Source organism: Gigantopelta aegis, chromosome 12 (genome assembly GCF_016097555.1).
Source record: "Gigantopelta aegis isolate Gae_Host chromosome 12, Gae_host_genome, whole genome shotgun sequence".
NCBI classification, from domain to species: Eukaryota; Metazoa; Mollusca; class Gastropoda; order Neomphalida; family Peltospiridae; genus Gigantopelta; species Gigantopelta aegis.
In genome coordinates this window covers 66744-87771 of record NC_054710.1, presented here as the reverse complement: position 1 = coordinate 87771, position 21028 = coordinate 66744, and the positions used below count along the sequence as shown (strand labels likewise).

Here is a 21028-nt window from a genome sequence, read left to right as displayed (position 1 = left end):
TTTATAAAGTGATGGGGCACCCAAACGTAAACAGCCCTAATATGTCTTGTCAGAACGGAGACTGCCCAATATGTCAGTATACATAACTGGAGGGCCAAACATGTGGTCCACACCAACCCACTCTCTGGCTACGCCAGTTGTGATTTTAATATAAAAACAAATATTTACATTTCGTGTATGGCTTTGGTTTTATAAATAGGGCAAGTGCCGTATATCGGTTGATTCAAGCAGTGCAGCTATGCATGGGCGTACATAGGATTTTGAAAAGGGGGATTCCAAAATAGATTGCAGAGATATTGGGCATATATTTCTATGTTGAATAAATATAATAATGTCAGATATCAATGTCGGATATATTAAATTATAAAAAAGCGATTTCGGGGGGGGGGGGGGGTGTCGATCGAACCCCCCTCCCCCCCCCCCCCCCCCCCATGCTATGTAAGAATACACCCCCATAAACATCGCAATCCCACAATCTAAACCACTGCCTGCATAATTTTGGCACAGGCGACTGTATCCTGCTATAGTTTTGTAACCTTTCGTGCATAAAATTATGGTACACTGATAGCATTCCCACACGCCTTGTATTTTAATGTTAATGCTCACGTCCCTCCCTTTTGTTTTTTTTAAACAAAACATTTAACGCAACCCGACCAAAAATAAAAGACGGTTTTAAAAGGGTCGAGGCCGGGTCGTCGCCGCGCATTCTATTCTCTTGTTCCTCGGCATATCGGGATTCCATTAATATAAAAGTCGAACAACAACAACAACAAAAATTAAGATGAAAAAGAAGAAGAAAAAAGAAACAAACAAGTCATTTTAATTTATCAGTTCTGACAAGAAAAACTAGCATAGGATTTTTTAAATGTTCTTTTGGTTGCATTCGACGTTCACTTCCGGGTTCTTGTGCTTCGATAAAATTTACTGAAGTAAAAATGGTTTCGTCGATTTAAATCACGTTTTCATCGTAAATGTACCCTGTAGTGAAATACTTGAATGTCTCCTCTTGTCGGCTTTTTAATTAAACAACGATATTTGTAAATAAATTAAGGCAGAAACGTAATCGACAGATCGGTTGATTTTGCTATCCACCTATGCGAATTGGCAGCCATTATTAAATGTTTGTCTAACATTGCATCACATGTCACGGTGGGCGTGGTTAACTCGTCATACGGAGGGGTCAATTACAGACGGGGTATAAGAGAATTTGGCTCCGCCCACAGGGGTATAAGGGATTTGTCCAACGGCATACAACCAATGAAATTAAAGAATTTTACATGAAGGCGAGATAAAATATTTTTATCTCGCCTTCATGTAAAATTCTTTAATCCCATTGGTTGTTTGCCGTTGGACAAACCCTTATCCCCCTGTGGGCGGAGCCAAAATTTCTCTTATACCCCGTCTGTAATTTCCAACAGTTTCCAGCCCCCCCAGTTAATGCTAAAGCAATAATTAGATTATAAATAACATTGATAATCAACCAAGTATACATAATTAATTTTATTTTTTACTATAAAATACACTATTTCAATACTTTTAAAAGCTGCAATGTTGAACTCGGCCACCTAATTACGGTCGTGGTGTTATTGTATTAATGCGCGATTAGCAACAGTTGGGTTTTTTATTTTTATCTTTGTTTTTTTTAAATAGCGTTTTTTATTTTTTTACTACATACATTTCTAATAAAAAAAAAAAGTGTTTTTTATTTTTGTTATTAATATCTGTTTCAGAAAAATTTCGTATTACAAACATTTGAAGTTTAAAAACTCGTTTATCGACGGAACTATTTTTCGTCACTGGCAAGTGGTTTCGTTCGCGTCCGCGTGGTACGGCTCCGTTAATAAATTGTTAACAATTATTTTCTGCGTTATTTTGATTATTTGGCTATATGGTTTAAACATGTCGGCAAGATAAATTCGTTGTAGAAGCATCTCTCGGGGTATATGGCTTTTTATGTACCCTCTGTGTGCTCTTTTACCCCCTCGCCTTCGGCTCGGGGTAAAAGAACACACAGAGGGTACATAAAAAGCCATATACCCCTCGTGATGCTTCTACAACTTATAATATATATACTCTGTCAAAAAAGAAACGCATAGGCGAAATATTCATGGAATTCTCTCTTTAATACAAAGTGGCATAATTTCGTTATTTATGATCGTATCACAGTAAACTTTGACATGTGTATGTGACAATGTTCTTGCTATGGACTGACGGCAGTGGAGGCGTTTTCGTCACCAAACAGCGTCGATCCAAAATAGGAAGCATGTGACGGCGAAGAATTTCATCTCGGTAGCATACAGCTGTCAGGTTGCCTTGCACGAACACAAGTTCATTTCTGCCGGTGTATGAGATGGCTCCCCCACATCATGACTCCCTCCACCGAATCCGTCAACTTGGGCGACGCAGTTGTTGGCAAAACGTTCATTGCTGCGTCTGTAAACACGTTGCCGTCCATCACGTCGCTGTAGAAGGAAACGTGACTCGTCGCTGAACCCATCTTCATAAATCAAGGCTAATATTCGTTCCTCGTATTCAGCCTTGATACATGTAGTCAAGATTACTGATATCCACTACTAGCGCCCTCTATTGGAAGAAACTTTGTAACACCGATTATGTCCCTTACACGATGACATCGCTGACCAATCAGAGCATCGGTAACGTGACAAACTTGAAAGCAATATCAAAAAATTACCGCCGGACGCTGACGCTGCCATCTTTGTTTACAATAACAAGGGAATCTATAAGGAGCGTTGCGATTCGTTGCAATCAGATCCCATGCATCCAATGAAATTTAAGCATTTTGTGGCACGATTTCTTGACGATATGTATCAAGGCTGAATACGAGGAACGAATATTAGCCTTGATTTATGAAGATGCGCTGAACCATACCCGCCGCCAGTTTTCCAAGTTCTACCCCTGTACATTCGTGCACCAGTGAACACGAAAATGTCGATGTTGACGTCGCAGGACGGGGCCAACATACGGTCTCCTAGCACGTAAACTATCTTCTCGAAGTTGGTTCCGAATGGTTTGTGCAGACACCCTTCTCAAACCAGGTATGCGTCCAGCAGTGTTCGTTGCTGTGGCAGTTCGGTGACGCAAATGCAGAACCCGGATGTTGCGATCTTGTGCTGCAGTTGTTATGCGAGGTCTTCCACTTCTGGGCCGGTCTTCAGCTGATTGAAACTGCTGGTACCTGTCCCAGAGACGTGAAATGGTGCTCTGATGGACATTCATGTGGCGTGCGACTGCTGACTGCGATTCACCTAACTCGAGGCGGCCTATTGCAATGTTTCGATTCCGCAGGCTTAGTCTTGGCATCTTGTAACTCATCTGCGTCAAAATGGAAACGAAGCATCATTGCGAGCATTGCAGCTTTAAATACCCATCACTACCCCAATCTTTTCCCAGAGTTTCACGTGCATTCGCCAAAATCTGACCATTTCACGCCGATTTCCTGCAATTGTCGCACAACGTGCCACAACGTGCGTTAAATTTGTTTTAGGGTACATTTGGGCATCCTGTCCCATTCCAGGAACATTAACAAACATGGTTATTCAGCAACATTGTAAAAAGAAAAACATTTTGTAAAATCAAACACCTTTGCGTTTCTTTTTGACAGAGTATATATATATATATATATATATAATATATATATATATATATATATATATATGTATATATTATTCAAACTTTTATTTATACTGCACAGTTCTAAGCTCGACTCGTTACAGTCACTGTTTACATATGCAACTGACGTGCAGATGGCCCGACGCACAAACCCAGATGTCGTTGTGAACGACTTCGGAACACAGGCTCTTAAATATATGTAAAAGCACCTCTCTTCGTATTGCAAACGGAAGACACACGGGTGGCTTCGCTAATGATTACACCTTCTGTGGTGCTAATTGATTACATTCTTACAAGCTTTGAAATGTTTGAATATATTAGCAAGTATATTATATGCAGTTTTACTGAATATTCTGACCACGTCCCCTTACACTGTCAGTTCAAGTTGTCTAAGCCAATCACGCACGAGTGCAAAATAATTCGGGAGACACTCATATTCGCACCCGTGAAGTGGGTGAAACTCGGTGTATGTGGCCTTACACCTACTCATTGAGTCTAGCGGTGCACTCACTCTGGGTTGGTGCCGGTACTGGCATGAAAAATCCACCATTGCCTCAGGTGGGATACGAACCCAGTACCTACCAACCTGAAGTCCGATGGCATAACCATGACACACCCGAGGCCGGTGATTTGTTTATATTTAGGTTAAAACTGAACAAACTATTTTACAGTACATGGAATTGCATATTTTATTAAAAAGAAAATGTTTGGTATAACAGAATGTACACATTTAGTATAATCAAGTAACTTGACGTTAACAATGAACCAAGTAATTCTTTTTAACTCCAAATTTACACTTAAATTTAAGCATATTTCCATGTAAAAATTGAAAGTACAACATTTTGTAAATAAGCAAAAACATACAAAACTATTACATTTGAACATAACAAACTCTTACGTAAATCCCGTTTGAGATTCTTTACATGTTGCACTATTTACATATAAATAAGTCTACAAATGCAATATTACATATTACTCTAGAAAATGGAAAGCATCACATTTTTTTTCAGTAATGCACACATAAAGTTGAACAGAAAGGCTAAATATAAAACGCTATGGTTTAGTCTGGTTTCTGAATGTATTAAGCTTTTTAATCTCAAGACATCTGATAAAAGCACTTAGCAGTACAAGCTACACCAATACACGTGGCTAACTGATTGACCATGTGCACGATCAGATGCAAGATAACGTGTGTGTACTTATTGCAGTCCCAGTAGGTTTCTTTGGTCATCCCCATAATCTACCCAGGCTTCACATGCTTTATCAACTGAATGCCATAACCCTTTAAAGGCATTTTTTTCTACGGATTTTTTTTTTAACGATTATCAGCAACACAATTTTGTATTGTTATGATGCAAATTGCACCTCTACTTGTATTATTTTAAATGAAACGATCAGTTTTCATGTTTCATGAACACTCCCCATCCCACATCCTCCCTCAATTATCACAAACACAAACCTATATGTTGAATGAAGTGACAAATGCTGTTTTAAAATGTGTGTAAATTTCATCATTCCACATAAAATGGCACATACTTTTATGACAATGAGAAAAACAGATATAAACCTTTCTTAAATTTCTGCATTACTAAAGAACTTTCCAAACATGAATCTTTCTACAAAAAATGGAACAATTGGACAATGACTTTACTTGTTAAAGGGTTTAGACATTTTAATTATAATAAACTCCAAATTCTTATTCATATTAATTCAGAAAGTTACAACATAACAAAGACAGTCAATCGTGACTGAACATTACTCTTGAAGTCTTGACATTATTTGTTATAAATGTTTATTTAATTGTATCTAAAAAAACACTTTTAAAACTTAGTGCTTAGTGAAATTCAAGAGCAAAAATTGCTTTCCTAATGTGAAACATGATCTACTGCTACAACCTTGATGCTTGATAAATGTGATGATACGTCACGAAAATGTTACTAAATTCTTTGAATAAGGCATTCGTAATTTACACGAAACATGTCATATACCCTCAGGATAATTCGGAATGTTTTCAAATTATTTTCAAATCACTGGCATGATTCTGCAAGTAAGGTTTTGATTGGTGGGCATGAGCTCCAACGGGCTGCTGTTAGATCCACATGTAATAGTGGAGCTAATTTTAATTAGATTATCAAAGGCCGTGATATTTGTTATCCTGTCTGTGTATTTCCTCAAGTAAACGTGCAAAACAACGGTCCTTTGCTGACTAAAAGGAATTACTGTCCGAGACTCCATTGACCCGATAATATTTCTTATGCATTTTTTTTGGTGACAGTAAATAGGTGTTCATTACGTTCAGGGGGGGGGGGGGGGGGGGGGTTCTTCTTGGACGGCAGCAGATTCAGCTGGTTGTGATGCTTCTGCTACCAATTGGCGACTCAGACTCTGCTTATGTGTGTACGATTAATAACATTTATTGTTCACATGATACACAAACTTATCGTGATCAACCCTTTCTAGTCTCTCGGAAACAATGTCCTTTCGAATTTTTGCGGCTTCTGTGAAGATCTTCTGCGATCCTGGATTTCTGCATGTTGGTTACCCGTGTCTTTTTGACAAATGATGCACTTATTCACATCAAAGTCCTCACGAAGTTCAGATCGGCGCCTCTTCAGTGGAATCCCACAAAGATCATTGGAATCCTGAAAAAAGGGAGAGTGTCATACGGGCCTTGAAATTGCGAGTTGTTACCAGCATAAGTGAGTCATATAGGAAGGTTACATATAAGTGTAAAAGTGCTGCAACTGAACACAACCTTCCATGGCCTACACTCTACAGCCCTCAGTGCAGTGCATGCAGGATCAGTTCCACCTGTGGCTATATCAACATGGTTAATAGTGTTATAGGGGCCTACTTGTACTTACCATTGGATTTTGCCATCTTGTAATAATGTCTTGGGGTTAGGAATGATCTCAATGGATTCCTTGTTCCTGAAAAACTAAGGAAACACACAAACATTAACAATTTCGGTGTAACATGTGAAAAGTTACAAGGGAACAATGATGTGGCGGCCATCTTGGCAGCCATATTGGATTTCGCCATCTTGTAATAATGTATTGGGATTAGGAATGGTCTCAATGGATTTCTTGACCCCAAAAACCTAGGTAAAGACACAAAAATTATCAAATTAGCCGAAGTATGTGAAAAGTTACAAAAAGAGAACAATGACGTGGCGGCCATATTGCATTTTGCCATCTTGTAATAATGTCTTGGGATTAGGAATGGTCTCAATGGATAATGTCTCGGGGTTAAAAATGGTTTAATTGGATTCCTTGACCCTGAAAACCTAGGTAAAGACACCAAAATGATCCATCTAGCTAAATTCCCTGGCAAGTTATACCTGATGTAATGATATTGCATATAATTGCACACATGACTCCCCCCCTCCCCCCCCCCCCCCCCAGCCCCCGGACTGTTAGTATCAATGCTTCTTTAGCTATCAATATGTATTGCACAAGGTAACAGAACACGTGGACAAAACATTGATGAAGTAATTATAACATCAATCTTTCGGAAAATGCGCGAAATTGGTAGTGGGCTTCTTAGGCACAGTGGGCGTTTTGGGCACTTTCCCCTACCAGATGTTTGACATGTGCTCTAGAGGTGTCGATAAACAAACTGCTCAACGTAACGAGCCATTTCTTAGATGTATATTGATCTTTGACCAGAACTGTTTCTGGAATGTCGAAACTCCTTTTTTAGGCCTTACGTGGACTGACGCAGTAAATAGATTGGTTCTAAGGGATTTGTTATATTATAATACTCAATGCATATAGACGTAGCAAAGAAAGAAAATACAAGTAAAACGAAGAAACAAACGCGGCAAAATTTACTAGAAAGGAAAAAAGCCAAACACCTGCATTTGAGCAGCACATAGGTTTCATTTTAAATTATCAAACAGTTTGAAAGTTATCAAAGTGCTACGTTTGCTTTGCAAATTTTAAAGCTTTTCAGTTTATAGTCTGGGTTTATGCCAAAGTGTAAAACGATTATGGCGCTATACCCACACTTTTTTGCAGACATTTTTTTTTTTTTTTTTAATTAAGTTAACCTGACAAAATTAATTATTCTTAGGATTTGTTTAGGCCTAACCCTAAACGTAACCCGTTTTTTTTCTTGGGTAATGTTTGTATTTAATTCCAGAGCGCCATACCCAAACATTTCTTTCTGGCAGAAATGCCGATAGTCCGTCCCATCCTCATCCTGTAAAAATTTCCTGCGGACCATGGGGTGGGGCACGGGAATAGGACACAAGTTATTACTGGTTTCTTTGACATGACCCAAGCAAAACTTAAGCGGAACAAAATTAAATTTTTTTTATATATGAATCCAAATGATGTACGCAACATGTTTCCCATGTAGAATTGTTGTCTAATTAAATTTTATAAAAAACAAGTCATTTTCTGCACAACATAACTATTATTAAAAGCACTTTTACTTTTATCAAACATATTAATGATATATCATATCAAACATCATATATAATTATATTATTATAATGATTTGCGTACAAATTCAGTAGACCTGTATTGTTCACCAGTACGTAATTTAAAATGTTTATATCATCTAATAATGAGTCTTTTTAATTAATCGCAAGTAAGGGTGTACAATATAACTCAGTCGGTTGAGGTGCTTTTGTTTTTGCTTAAAGATACCACTAGAGCACATTGATTGAACATGGGCTATTGGATATCAAACATTTGGTAATTCTGACTGGTTAGTCTTCACCTTGTTAACATTCATTCATTCTTAGTCATCAGAGGAAACCTGCTACATTTTCCCATCAGCAATAAGGGATCTTTTATATGCACTTTCCCACAGACAGGATAACACATACCACAGTCTTTGACCAGTTGTGATCCAATGGTTAGAATGAGAAAACCTAATAAGTTGAATGTATCCACCAATGAGGTTCGATCCTGCGACAAACACCTCAGGTGAGTCCTCAAGCGACTGAGGTAAATACTGCCCCCCCCCCCCCATCTAAACAGACACCTGGATGGTAGTAATTATATTCACTGTTGCAATCATTTATTATGCATCGATCGCACTCATCTAATGTATTATTGTTTCCAACTTTCTTAATTCACTTTTCTTTTCAGCGATGGTTAATAAATCAATGTGCTCTAGTGGTGTCGTTAAACAAAACAAACTTCTTTTCTTTTCAGGTTAATACACATGCGGCCGATTTCTTTTCATTAAGATGGACAAAACCATTTTGTTTTTTCTGTGCCTCTATTGGTGGTCTTTTTATGGTAATAATACAGTTGTAACACTAGCAAATCCATGCTATGCTATACATTTGTAGTTAAATTAGCATATATTAAAATTAAATACCATAAATGCCCACATATGGAAAAAAAAAATCGAGTCGTAATTATTCATGAGTGTAATATTTGAAATAACTTTTGTGTTATTTCCATGGAAACACAGGGCTGCACAGTGAGGGTCGCGCAAAACTGTCCTTGCGTAACCCATTTTCCGTTTGCGCGAATTTTGTGCGCAGCAGTGCTGAACGATATTTTGCTCATCGTTGACAATAAAACGCCACTCACAACATCAACAGTATTGGGTATTGTGCGGGGGCTGCAGGCGATTCGTCATTCTTTCCTGTTCGGTATTGTTGCATTGCCACTCGAACAATACTGCAGATTTCCCTAACTCTGCCTGTCAGATAATCCTATAGTACACGTCACGACAATCGGCACATCAAAAGACCATGGTTTTGAATTGAATAATTCGACACAAAATCAGAATAACTGAATTTTAGTATTTATGCACAGTGTACATAATATACAAAGGTATTTAAAGGCACACAATCACGGATTTAGTGGGACTTGTTTCTCTAAATATGGATTATAAATGGAAATTACATTCATTTGGAATACCAAACCTAGTTACTATATGATCCAAAACATTTTAATTGAACTACGATCAAGGGAATTCCATAACGCGCTTAATTTTTAAAAGTTAGAACTCTTCATGTTTATAAGTTAAAAAATTACGGCAAAATAGACTCGTAGTGATGAGGCTATATATACGATAACCGTATAATGTATTTTTGAATTTTATATAAACGACCGCCGTGTATATATACATGGCAAATAATAAAACATATATTATTAATTTCATAACGAAAATAATTGCGAATACGCTAAAATAAGATAAACATTCAGAACATGAATTCACCATTTATTATTGTTATTATTAATATTATTAACATTATTATTATTATTAAATTATTTTGACTGGTTCGCAAAGTGGTCATTCGGTTTAATGTATAGCGTAAAAAAACCAGTGTACTGTCGCATGTTTTGTCGTCGAAAGGTTGGTTTTGATTGGTCGAATGAAAGGTCAGCTGGACATGAGCTCCAACGGGCTGCTGTTAGATCCACATCTAATAGTGGAGCTAATTTTAATTAGACTGAATTACTACTTAACCCAGTTGAATCCAGTTCTACGTGCAGGGACAAGTTCATGCTGTCGTTTGTGCGTGTGTGCACACATGTTAATCTTGCATTTTTATAGTCAAAACTCTCCCAAATAAAACACCGCCCCCTCCACCTCAAAAAGGTATAGTAGGCTAATAATAATAATAATAATTGTGTATTATTATTAATATTAATTTTTTATATTATTATTTATTTTGATAGTACTGTACGGGCAATATTACGCAATTCATATGTCTATGGAAAACGTACACAAAAGGGTCCGCTAAATCCATGTACCCCCTCTCCCCTGTTCAGAAAACTCTCTGTTCGTACAGTACTTAGTATGTATTCCTCCTGTTCCAGATGGTTCGGTAATATATGGATCAATCAAATACGTATTTACTGCCTATATACATTTGTGCTGTGAATATAGCCAGCCCTCGTTAGGCTTTCGTATATATAGTCACATCGTATATAAACATCGTCTAGTTCAGCGTATTCTTTAAAAATGTAACAATTCCTATCCCAAGTCAGCTGTTATTGCATATTTTGCATTATAATGAATTTTACAAGGTGGAAAATGAAGGTGTTCGTGATCCAGATGTTTAGAGTTTTTCGCGTACGACTAACGATAAATTTATCTATAGATGCAAAGGCCTAACCAGTCGGAATTGTCGACGTTTAACATGCGTCTGTTGCTAAAATAAATTAATGTATAAGCTTATTATCATTCAGTACATGTTTTTATTATTTTTTAATAACTTATTTTCATTGTTGTTGTTTTTCTATTTACCCTTCGTCACATAGGACGGTCAAGCGTTCTCGTTACACGAGCTTGGTAAATCATTTTGACACTGGTTATTCGGGGAATGCCCGTCACGTGACTCGAAATAATACGTCACACCTCTGTTCTCCAAATAGCCGTTATTTTTCTCAGAATTATGGACCGTACCCATAATTCAATTATTTTTATAAAATATCAATAATAAGTGTGATATGGTGGTTATGTAGATGTTTCAATGAAGTACTTTTAGGTATTAATTGTCATATAATACCTTGTTAGGTCAATAATTAGGTCAACCATCTGTGAGAGAGTGCGTTTAACTTCATAACCTTTCTTGTAATATCGTGTTGCTACGGTAACGGAATGGCAAATGAAAAGTAGCAAAAATTACGAGAAACACCACTAAAACGTTTCTTTTTTGTTTTGCTCATATAAAATTTATTAATATTTTTGCCCGAAAATTGGTACCAAAAAGTACCCTCCTATCTATTTCCAAAACCGTTTACATTTTTATCCGAACTCTTTAGAAGTAAAGTTATTGCTGAAAACGTAGGTGCCAATTGCCATGACGCGTACTATAGTAAAACAAACAGACCTTGACCTTGATTACTAAGAAACTGTAATTTCGGGAGTACTTTTCTTACTGGAAACGGATGCAGATCAATATTATTTAAATTGCTTAGGAAAACTACTGAGGTTTTTAGTTGTTTGGGTTTTTTTAAATCTGTTTTTAGAAGAAATGAAAAGTTGCTTTATAATACTTAAATTAATACTTAAATTACTTAAATTTTATTTCTAAAAAATATTCGGAATTTTCCGGAAACCGCATAACCACGGAACATGACGAATAGCTACGAAATGGCCTCAGACTACAATTAATTTTGCGATATGTTTCTATATAGCCTTAATGGCTATAACATTTTTATTAATATCAGGCCCGTGGATTTTTGTATGTACCTTTGCCTGCCTGGGGGACACATACCCTGAAAAGGACAAACCCTGTTGTCCAGCTCTTTCTCCCAGCATATTGGTTTAAACAGACACACCCTCTAAACCAGGCTGGAGTACACCCATTTTACACAAAAAGCACTACTTTTGCATGGGCCGGAATTACCACAAACAAGTCTTCAATGTCAACAAGTTACACATGTTTACAAACTGCATGCTCTCCCCTGTCACTTCAGTCAAATAGTTGCCACTTCATAGCTGTCTGCCATGAAATAATCACAGTCAAACAGCAGACTACTTGCGCGGACAAATTTCCGGATTTTCGACAACCAAATGGGAAGATAACTGATCTGAGGCCAAATGTTTCCGTTTAATTTGGAGATCCTACGTTTTACGTTATGTATTATTACAAATATACAAAAATCCAAAATATAATTTTCTTATTTTCAAAGGGTTACGCAAAAGAAAAGGGTGATGCAAATATTTTTTTCAATTTGTGCACCCCTGGAAACGTATGCCCAAAAATCCAAAATATATGCCTTTTGGTACATTTTTGATAATCTTCAGACTCGTGCAAAGCACACCTTTATTTATGAAAACTTTGTGCATCATAACATTGAAAAATGGTCATTTGAATAAAAATTTAGTTAATTTTTTAACAAAATCTAAAATTGGTAGCACCCTACATTTATCTGAAGGAAAAGGAAGGTGCATGAATACCAAGCCTCATTACAGTCAAACCAAATTAACAAAATCTAAAATTGGTAGCACCCTACATTTATCTGAAGGAAAAGGAAGGTGCATGAATACCAAGCCTCATTACAGTCAAACCAAATTAAGCCTCTGAAAATTGCTAGAAAGTCAACAATTGTTTCATTTGCACCTGAATCTAATTTTTGTGTAAGGTTCTAGTTTTTGTTCTTGCATTAACTTTTAGACTCCATTTTAATGAATATAACAGGGTGACCAACCTAATGGAAATATTTTTCTGGAATTTTCATTTTAAGCACTTGAACGCCCCTTTCAAAGCAGTAGTTTAAAGCACGCGAAAACGCCATTTTCAAACATATGAAAAATAATTTAAACAGCGCCATATTTGACATATTTAAAAAATAACAACAGCCAAAGAGATACATAACAAGAATTTTTTTTTTTTATTATTTATTGGAATGTTATTATTCAATAATAAAAGTATAAATCAATCCACATATGTGGCAGAATTTTCCTACTTTTTAAGCATAGCCATACTTTATGGCTTGTCTAGTTTACAAAACATGATAAATATATTTATCAGTACAGCAATTAACAGCATTATTACACACACACACACACACACACACACACACACACACACAAACACACACGCAGACCAAACATAAAAAATCATCAACAAAAAACCCCCTTAAAAGCCCCACTTTATCAGCAAATAGTGTGGTACAGTTTCACTCCCACCTACAAATTAGTAATAAAGTGACAAACTTGGGACAGGTACATTGCTACTATTTCATCAGTGGGGTCGAACTAATTTGCGGTTAACTGAATCGGGGACGAAATGTTTGGTACCCACATTAAGACTGGCTATCATTCTGCATTACGCTAACATTACTATTAGAGAAAACGGTTTGTGGCAAAATCTAACAATGGTTTGTAAAAATGTAAATTTTTTATAGTTTAACTTACTTGAAAAAAACCAAGATTGAATATCTAGGAAAGGGGAACTGGAATTAAAGTTGCATGTACAGTTTACAGAAACACATTGTATTAAGCTTGAGATTATATGACAACAAAAACATAATACAATTTGTATTCCTAATATATGATATTGCCGATACCGGAAAACACTGTTAATAATCTCTCTTTCTCTCTCTATATATACATGTATATAGCATGGGCGGATCCAGGAAATATTTTTAGGAGGGGGACCAAAAAAGAAGGGCACATTGACTCGTCAAAAGGGCACCTTACTACAAGTTTTGATATTTACAATTAATATGAATTCCTACAGTTCTACGTCATAATATACTAGCAATAATGAAGTAAATTGGCGTCACTCACGTTAGAACCTCAATGGGGCCCCATTGAGACTCAATAACACAGACACATATCTGCAAGCTTGCGCATGTACACGAAAATCTTGATTTCATTTATCTACAATATAATTATTGTTTACTTAAAAAAAAAAAAATTCTACAAACAAAAAGGGCACTTGGACATTTTGAGGGCACTTGAACAATTTTTGGGGGGGACGCGTCCCCCTGGTCCCCCCCTTGGATCCGCCCATGTATAGCACCTTTTCAAAGTAAAATGTATTTTGTGTTTTCATTGGTATTTTATTTTATTTTGGGGTTGGTAAGGGCAAAGCAGATGGCCCAGTGCTAGTTATGCTTTTACTTACCATTGGTGGAAAGATCTGTTAATGTTTTAGTTTTTTTACTTTTCAGATCCTTCACTGTGTCAAGCAGTGGATACATGTAAAGTTATCCCTGTATTCTATGCCTATTCATCACACGCTGAAACACTCACTGACCTGGATAAGGGAGTTGAGACTGAGTCATTCTGGTGTAGTACTGGCGAAATACACAACTCGTGGATGGACTTGTATCCCCACCTTATGGTTCACTTTGGTGAAATTAAGAAAACTATTGTAGGACTAGCGTTAAAGGGAGCACCACCAGATAAACACACGAAGTATGGATTCCCATCTTTCCAGGTTTATAAATATGACGATATTGGTGACTTTTTTGATGCCATCAGAGCAAATCATGGAAATAGTAGAATCATTAAGGTAAATGTTTTATTTATTGTATGACTAATATTATATTGGTGTGTGTGTGTGTGTGTGATGTTATATTGGGGGTTGTCATGTTACATTGACGTGTGCGCAATGTTATATTGGGGTGTGTGCGATCTTATATTTGTGTGGTGTGCAATGTTATATTGGTGTTTGTGTGATGTTATATTGGTGTGTGTGTGTGATGTTATGATGTTATATTGGCGTTTGTGTGTTGTTATATTGGTGTGTGTGATGTTACATTGACGTGTGTGTGATGTTATATTGGGGTGTGTCGATCTTATATTTATGTGGTGTGCAGTGTGATATTGGCGTTTGTGTGAGTTTGTTTGCCAATACACCAGTGGCGGTATTTATTGATTAAAAATGACATAACAGTTAACATGTGAATGACACGTTTGACATTCAAGAACAATGGGATTGTAAAGGGATGACAATTTAGCTTACACAGTGTAGTCAGTCTGCAGCCCTTCTCAAATTCAACATGCCCTTCAATTAACACATGGAAATTTAACTGCACGTCCAAAATAAAATTTAGAATGTTATTTGTTGAATAATAACCATCACCATATATAGTCCGTTTGCGTCAAAGGAAACTGATGAATAGACTACTTTCACATTCCACTACGCACGTGCGCGTAGCAGGGCAACTAGTGGACGCTAGTCGTGAACTGACGCGAGATCTCATAAAAATAGCCCTGTCTACAAATTGGGGAGCATTGACAATGGGAGGCCACACAATAGGAACGTTAATTAGCTCTATTATTAATTATTCTATCAATAGGAACCCAAAAGTTCTGTAAACATCCAACAAATACTTACTGGAGACGTTTGCGTATTATTGCTCATCATGAAATTGTTTATTTTGTTGTTAACGCCATCGGTTCTGATTAGTATACAATAAATATCGGATATGGGCTGAAATGATCATGTGTATGTGTGTGCGTGCGCATGTATGTATGTATGTATGCAGAATTTATCGTATTTAACGTGATTTAAATATTTATAAAGCATCGTACGGATAACTACATTCTGGATTTTTGTCGGGATTTCGTTTTAGCCAATTATTTAAAATTTTGTTCAGTATTTTGAAGAAAAGTGAAATTATACGTATGGAATTGGAGCTGCTATAAAATATTAAAATCAGGCCCGTAGGAACGATATTGGGTGTGGGGGGCACATACAGATATTTATAGGAACGATATTGGGTGTGGGGGGCACATACAGATATTTATAGGAACGATATTGGGTGTGGGGGCCACATACAGATATTTATAGGAATGATATTGGGTGTGGGGGCCATATTGGGTGTGGGGGCCACATACAGATATTTATAGGAACGATATTGGGTGTGGGGGCCACATACAGATATTTATAGGAACGATATTGGGTGTGGGGGCACATACAGATATTTTATAGGAACGATATTGGGTGTGGGGGCCACATACAGATATTTATAGGAACGATATTGGGTGTGGGGGCCACATACAGATATTTATAGGAACGATATTGGGTGTGGGGGGCACATACAGATATTTATAGGAACGATATTGGGTGTGGGGGCCACATACAGATATTTATAGGAACGATATTGGGTGTGGGGGCCACATACAGATATTTATAGGAACGATATTGGGTGTGGGGGGCACATACAGATATTTATAGGAACGATATTGGGGGGGCACATACAGATATTTATAGGAACGATATTGGGTGTGGGGGGCACATACAGATATTTATAGGAACGATATTGGGTGTGGGGATATTGGGTGTGGGGGGCACATACAGATATTTATAGGAACGATATTGGGTGTGGGGGGCACATACAGATATTTATAGGAACGATATTGGGTATGGGGGGCACATACAGATATTTATAGGAACGATATTGGGTGTGGGGGCCACATACAGATATTTATAGGAACGATATTGGGTGTGGGGGCCACATACAGATATTTATAGGAACGATATTGGGTGTGGGGGCCACATACAGATATTTATATGAACGATATTGGGTGTGGGGGCCACATACAGATATTTATAGGAACGATATTGGGTGTGGGGGCCACATACAGATATTTATAGGAACGATATTGGGTGTGGGGGGCACATACAGATATTTATAGGAACGATATTGGGTGTGGGGGCCACATACAGATATTTATAGGAACGATATTGGGTGTGGGGGCCACATACAGATATTTATAGGAACGATATTGGGTGTGGGGGCCACATACAGATATTTATAGGAACGATATTGGGTGTGGGGGGCACATACAGATATTTATAGGAACGATATTGGGTGTGGGGGGATATTTATAGGAACGATATTGGGTGTGTGGGGGCCACATACAGATATTTATAGGAACGATATTGGGTGTGGGGGCCACATACAGATATTTATAGGAACGATATTGGGTGTGGGGGCCACATACAGATATTTATAGGAACGATATTGGGTGTGGGGGCCACATACAGATATTTATAGGAACGATATTGGGTGTGGGGGCCACATACAGATATTTATAGGAACGATATTGGGTGTGGGGGGCACATACAGATATTTATAGGAACGATATTGGGTGTGGGGGGCACATACAGATATTTATATTTGAAGCAAGAATACTGTATAACCGAAACATTTTGTGGTCTTAATTTTTCGTGTTTTGGGGTATAAAAACATTTCAAGGTTTCTATTTTTCATCGTTTGCCAAATCTAAATTGAAAGTGATTTTATTTTCGAGTTTTAGCAAGTCTAGTTATGAGAATACTTGTTATTGTTGATTAAAGTTTCACGTCGGCTGCCAGATGTTCGATACCACCGATGTGTAAAGTTAAACAATAGAGCACTCCGCTGTAGCCTAACTGGCCACTGTGATACCCGGTATGCTATTCGCAAGACAACTGATCACAGTCTTTGATAATGTGTAAAGCCAATTACGATTTGTGTGAGATGTTTTCTAAGTCAGTCTGTGTAGTGTTTGATGTTTAATCTGAGCTTGACATGTTTCTCACACTCGTATAGTAAACTGGCTTCATATACCAGTGTAGAAAACATCTTCATATATCGATGCCGCAAATAAAGCCATATCTACACCTAAATCACGGAAACAAAAACGCGAGTCCAATTTCTTTGATGACGAACAGACAGCTAAGAGCAGTACATGGCTAGTGTTATGGTTTTCACAATAAATATTTTATATAGAATTTGTTGTTTTTTTTCAAATATTTTCAAGGATTTATATTTTCGATGCTGATTACTTGCCCTCGAAACCCACGAAAATAAAAATCTTAGAAAATTTCTGGTTATACGGTATGTAGCCTAAGAAACATGTAAAGGGTATTTATAAGAGATTAAATTAGCCGACAACTTGATAATATGGCTAAAAACTCAGGGTGGTTCCAATTATTATAAACTCAAGAGGGTTTATTAAGCACAGTCAAAAGGTACTTCGTTTGAATGTTAGAAATAAACATATGAAGTATAATGCCTCGGACGACGGACACGCCTGCATTGAAATCGAAATAATTAAAATGGTGAAAGAAAAAGAAGAGTTAGGCTAATAAAATAACTAACTAACTAAATAAATAAATAAATATTTTGCAGATCACATACTTTCAGAATTCGATAACTGTAAATTAATCAAGGTATTGGCGCTAATTTATTGACATTTAAACAAACGTACTGTACTGACACTCCAGAATTGACGTATGCATCAAGCTGTAACAACATATCACTGCATATAAGTAACTTAATTCAATTCAGTTCAATTCTTTTTTCACTGTAAGCATAGCGGCTTATTGGTATAAACAAACAACAATAGTAGTAAACATACAATATCACATGTACATACAATTAGGATAATATTTAGGATACACACACACACACACATATATATATATATATACAGTGTTCTCCTGCGACCAGATTGGCGGATGTGAGGCCTTGGGCTGCACAAATGAGTGGCCGATGTCCACGGGGGGGGCTGAGCTCATGAGGGGTTCGCCCCCTCTCGCACTGGAAAATTTTGTAAATCTTAAGTCACAAAAGGTGCTTTTTTTCTGGCATTTAATAGTTGATTTAAATAAAGTTAACCATAATCTATCTCATGATCTGCCGCACCGGCACCGGTCACGCTGAAGTAGTAGGGCCTAGATGATCATAGGCCTAAATGTGTGCGGCCAGTGGGCTAATCCAACCGGAAATTTTTAAAAATAAAAGCTCATATAGATGCGATTTCCTGGCATCTGGGGATAGTATTTTGCCGTCTTTCATTGCATAAAATATTATTCTCGATTTATGGTTTTCAACATGCCAACAGCCAGCAATAGACAATTCCCCTGTTGAGAGGCAATCTACGTTGCACCTCTGTGATGTGCCGCTTGTATTAACGACTCCCGCTTTATCACTGCTGTTTCCTGTCATGGACGGATGAGCCGGCCAAGGCTGGCTCTTGTGCGCACGACAGGCGTGCGCTACAACAGCTTGTTCTGAATGTGCACGTAAAAGCTTATGACATGACATCACTGCTGGATATTGGGGAGGCCCGGTTTTAATTTTGTTCGACACGTGGACATTTTGCGACCGGTATATCAGTGATTTTACCACCTTAAATTTTCAGCAGGGATCCAATCAGATTCGTTCTTACAAATGTGTTGAATTAGAATATTATTATTATATACTCCAAGTCCAAGTACAGGCTAAATATAGCGATAGGTGAATAGAACTGACGGATTTTTTTTTCATCATAGCGGACTGATTTTCGACTTGGCGGCATTTTTTATCAGCTTGGCGGACCCGTCTGCGAAAATCTTCAGCTTGGCAGCGCAAATTCTCAGCTTGGCGGGTGTACAAGCCGCTTACTGGGGTTGGAGAACACTGTATATATACATGTCATAATAATATGGTATATTACAATATACATGTACATCCACAGAGCACAATATTTCACGCGAACCGCTGTTCTGTTCACGTGTCAGTTACGCAAAATTAAATTTACGTGAACTGCAAACTGGTTACATCATAACCTGTAAACGTTCAGAAATTAAAACTTGCAAACTTCATGATTACAGGACGTTTATTCACGCAGACATACTACTAGTATTTTGACAAATTTTTTAAGCTGAATTTTAGATACTTGATGCGCAGCAAATCAGTAAACAACGTTATATTTCAACAGTTGTAATTTTCAACCAGTGTAAAGGAAATGTTCAGTATAGAGTCGAGCCAAAAGTTTTAAAGAAATGTGCTTAGACCGTTGGGGACGGCTAAATTATCTGTTGCTATTTTATCTCTAAAGGAATATATGTAGACATAATATTGGATTGCCTATAATTTTACATATGTTAAAAACAGTTTTAACGTAAACAGGAATCCAAAAGTGTCACAAAAATTGAAAAATACCAACATCTTTAAAAAAAAAAACATTTGGAACGTCACTGTAGTATAGAAGTACCATCGTTAAAGTGAAAGTAGCATAGCCACCACAAAACGCAAAAAGGTATCCCTCCAAATGATTATGTATACATATCAAAGGCATTACGCACAGTACGCATGTGCGTAATGCAAAAACAAAATCCGGGAATAGGTCGAGGCTGTCTGTAATTGGTCTATAAAATATCGTCTTAAAATTGACTCGAACAAATATTTAAAAAAACCCCAAACAAATGCCTCCGAAAAGGCTCAGATTGCATCTACAGGAGGAGGCCCTCCAAATATCTCTGCTCGGCACGCCTTTGGCGTGCGTAATGCTAAGAAAATTTCTGGCTACTCCCCTGTATTTTGTTTCCGTACTTAGGGCTGATATTCAGTTCTTTTATAATATTGTTAACTTTAGCAAGCATTAAAGACTTTTCTCTTCTTTTTTTTAATTTTTCTTTTGTATTTGTTTTAACTTTATGTTTCAGCTAAAAACTATGTACATGTATTTAAAATATAATTTCTACGTAATTTTGAGGTAACCGATCAGGTAACCCACGGGTTACGCAAATATAATTCACGTAACCGAACAATTGGTTACCTAGGTAAAAACCACGTGAACCGACTTCCGGTTCCCTCAGATTTTGAAATATTGTCCCCTGCATCCATATCAATAAGGAGAATGTAAATGATAGTTATATAGGTACCGTATTATATACAAACTGACATTTAAATGCAACATATTATATATCTTGATAATTACAGTATTTTTAGATTAAGGAAGGAATTTTAAATGCTTTAAATAGATATTTTCCCAATTTACACAATATATTTTTGTTTTTACTGGTTATAGCAACTGTATAAACTTGAGCATAGATGGCCTATTCCAGTAGTATTTCTTTATATAATTTACTCTTAAATCTCTGTACAATATACATATTAATACAAAATGATATTCATCTTCGACATCTCCGCTATTACAATAAATGCATACTCTATTGGAACGACTTATTTTCTTATATCTA

The 21028-nt window shown here is 37.0% G+C and overlaps 1 protein-coding gene and 1 long non-coding RNA gene across 3 annotated transcripts in view; one reads left to right on the top strand and one right to left on the bottom strand.

The window, feature by feature from the left end:
* LOC121386920 overlaps positions 1–21028 on the top strand; it is a 64773-nt gene that overhangs the window by 7289 nt on the left and 36456 nt on the right. Inside the window, exons 1-3 of one of the 2 annotated variants that reach the window (XM_041517971.1) lie at positions 7442–7507; positions 8799–8885; positions 14235–14578. In XM_041517971.1, the coding sequence (XP_041373905.1) occupies positions 8834–8885; positions 14235–14578 (396 nt within the window). In that variant the 5' untranslated portion in view covers positions 7442–7507; positions 8799–8833. Of the gene's footprint in view, positions 1–7441; positions 7508–8798; positions 8886–14234; positions 14579–21028 lie in introns of those variants that run through there. The other variant, XM_041517970.1, reaches the window with a different exon arrangement.
* Positions 6069–7339, bottom strand: LOC121386921. The gene is made up of 3 exons (XR_005959737.1): positions 7209–7339; positions 6495–6568; positions 6069–6272 (listed from the first exon to the last, which is right to left on the bottom strand). It is a non-coding gene; the product is annotated as an uncharacterized LOC121386921 (long non-coding RNA).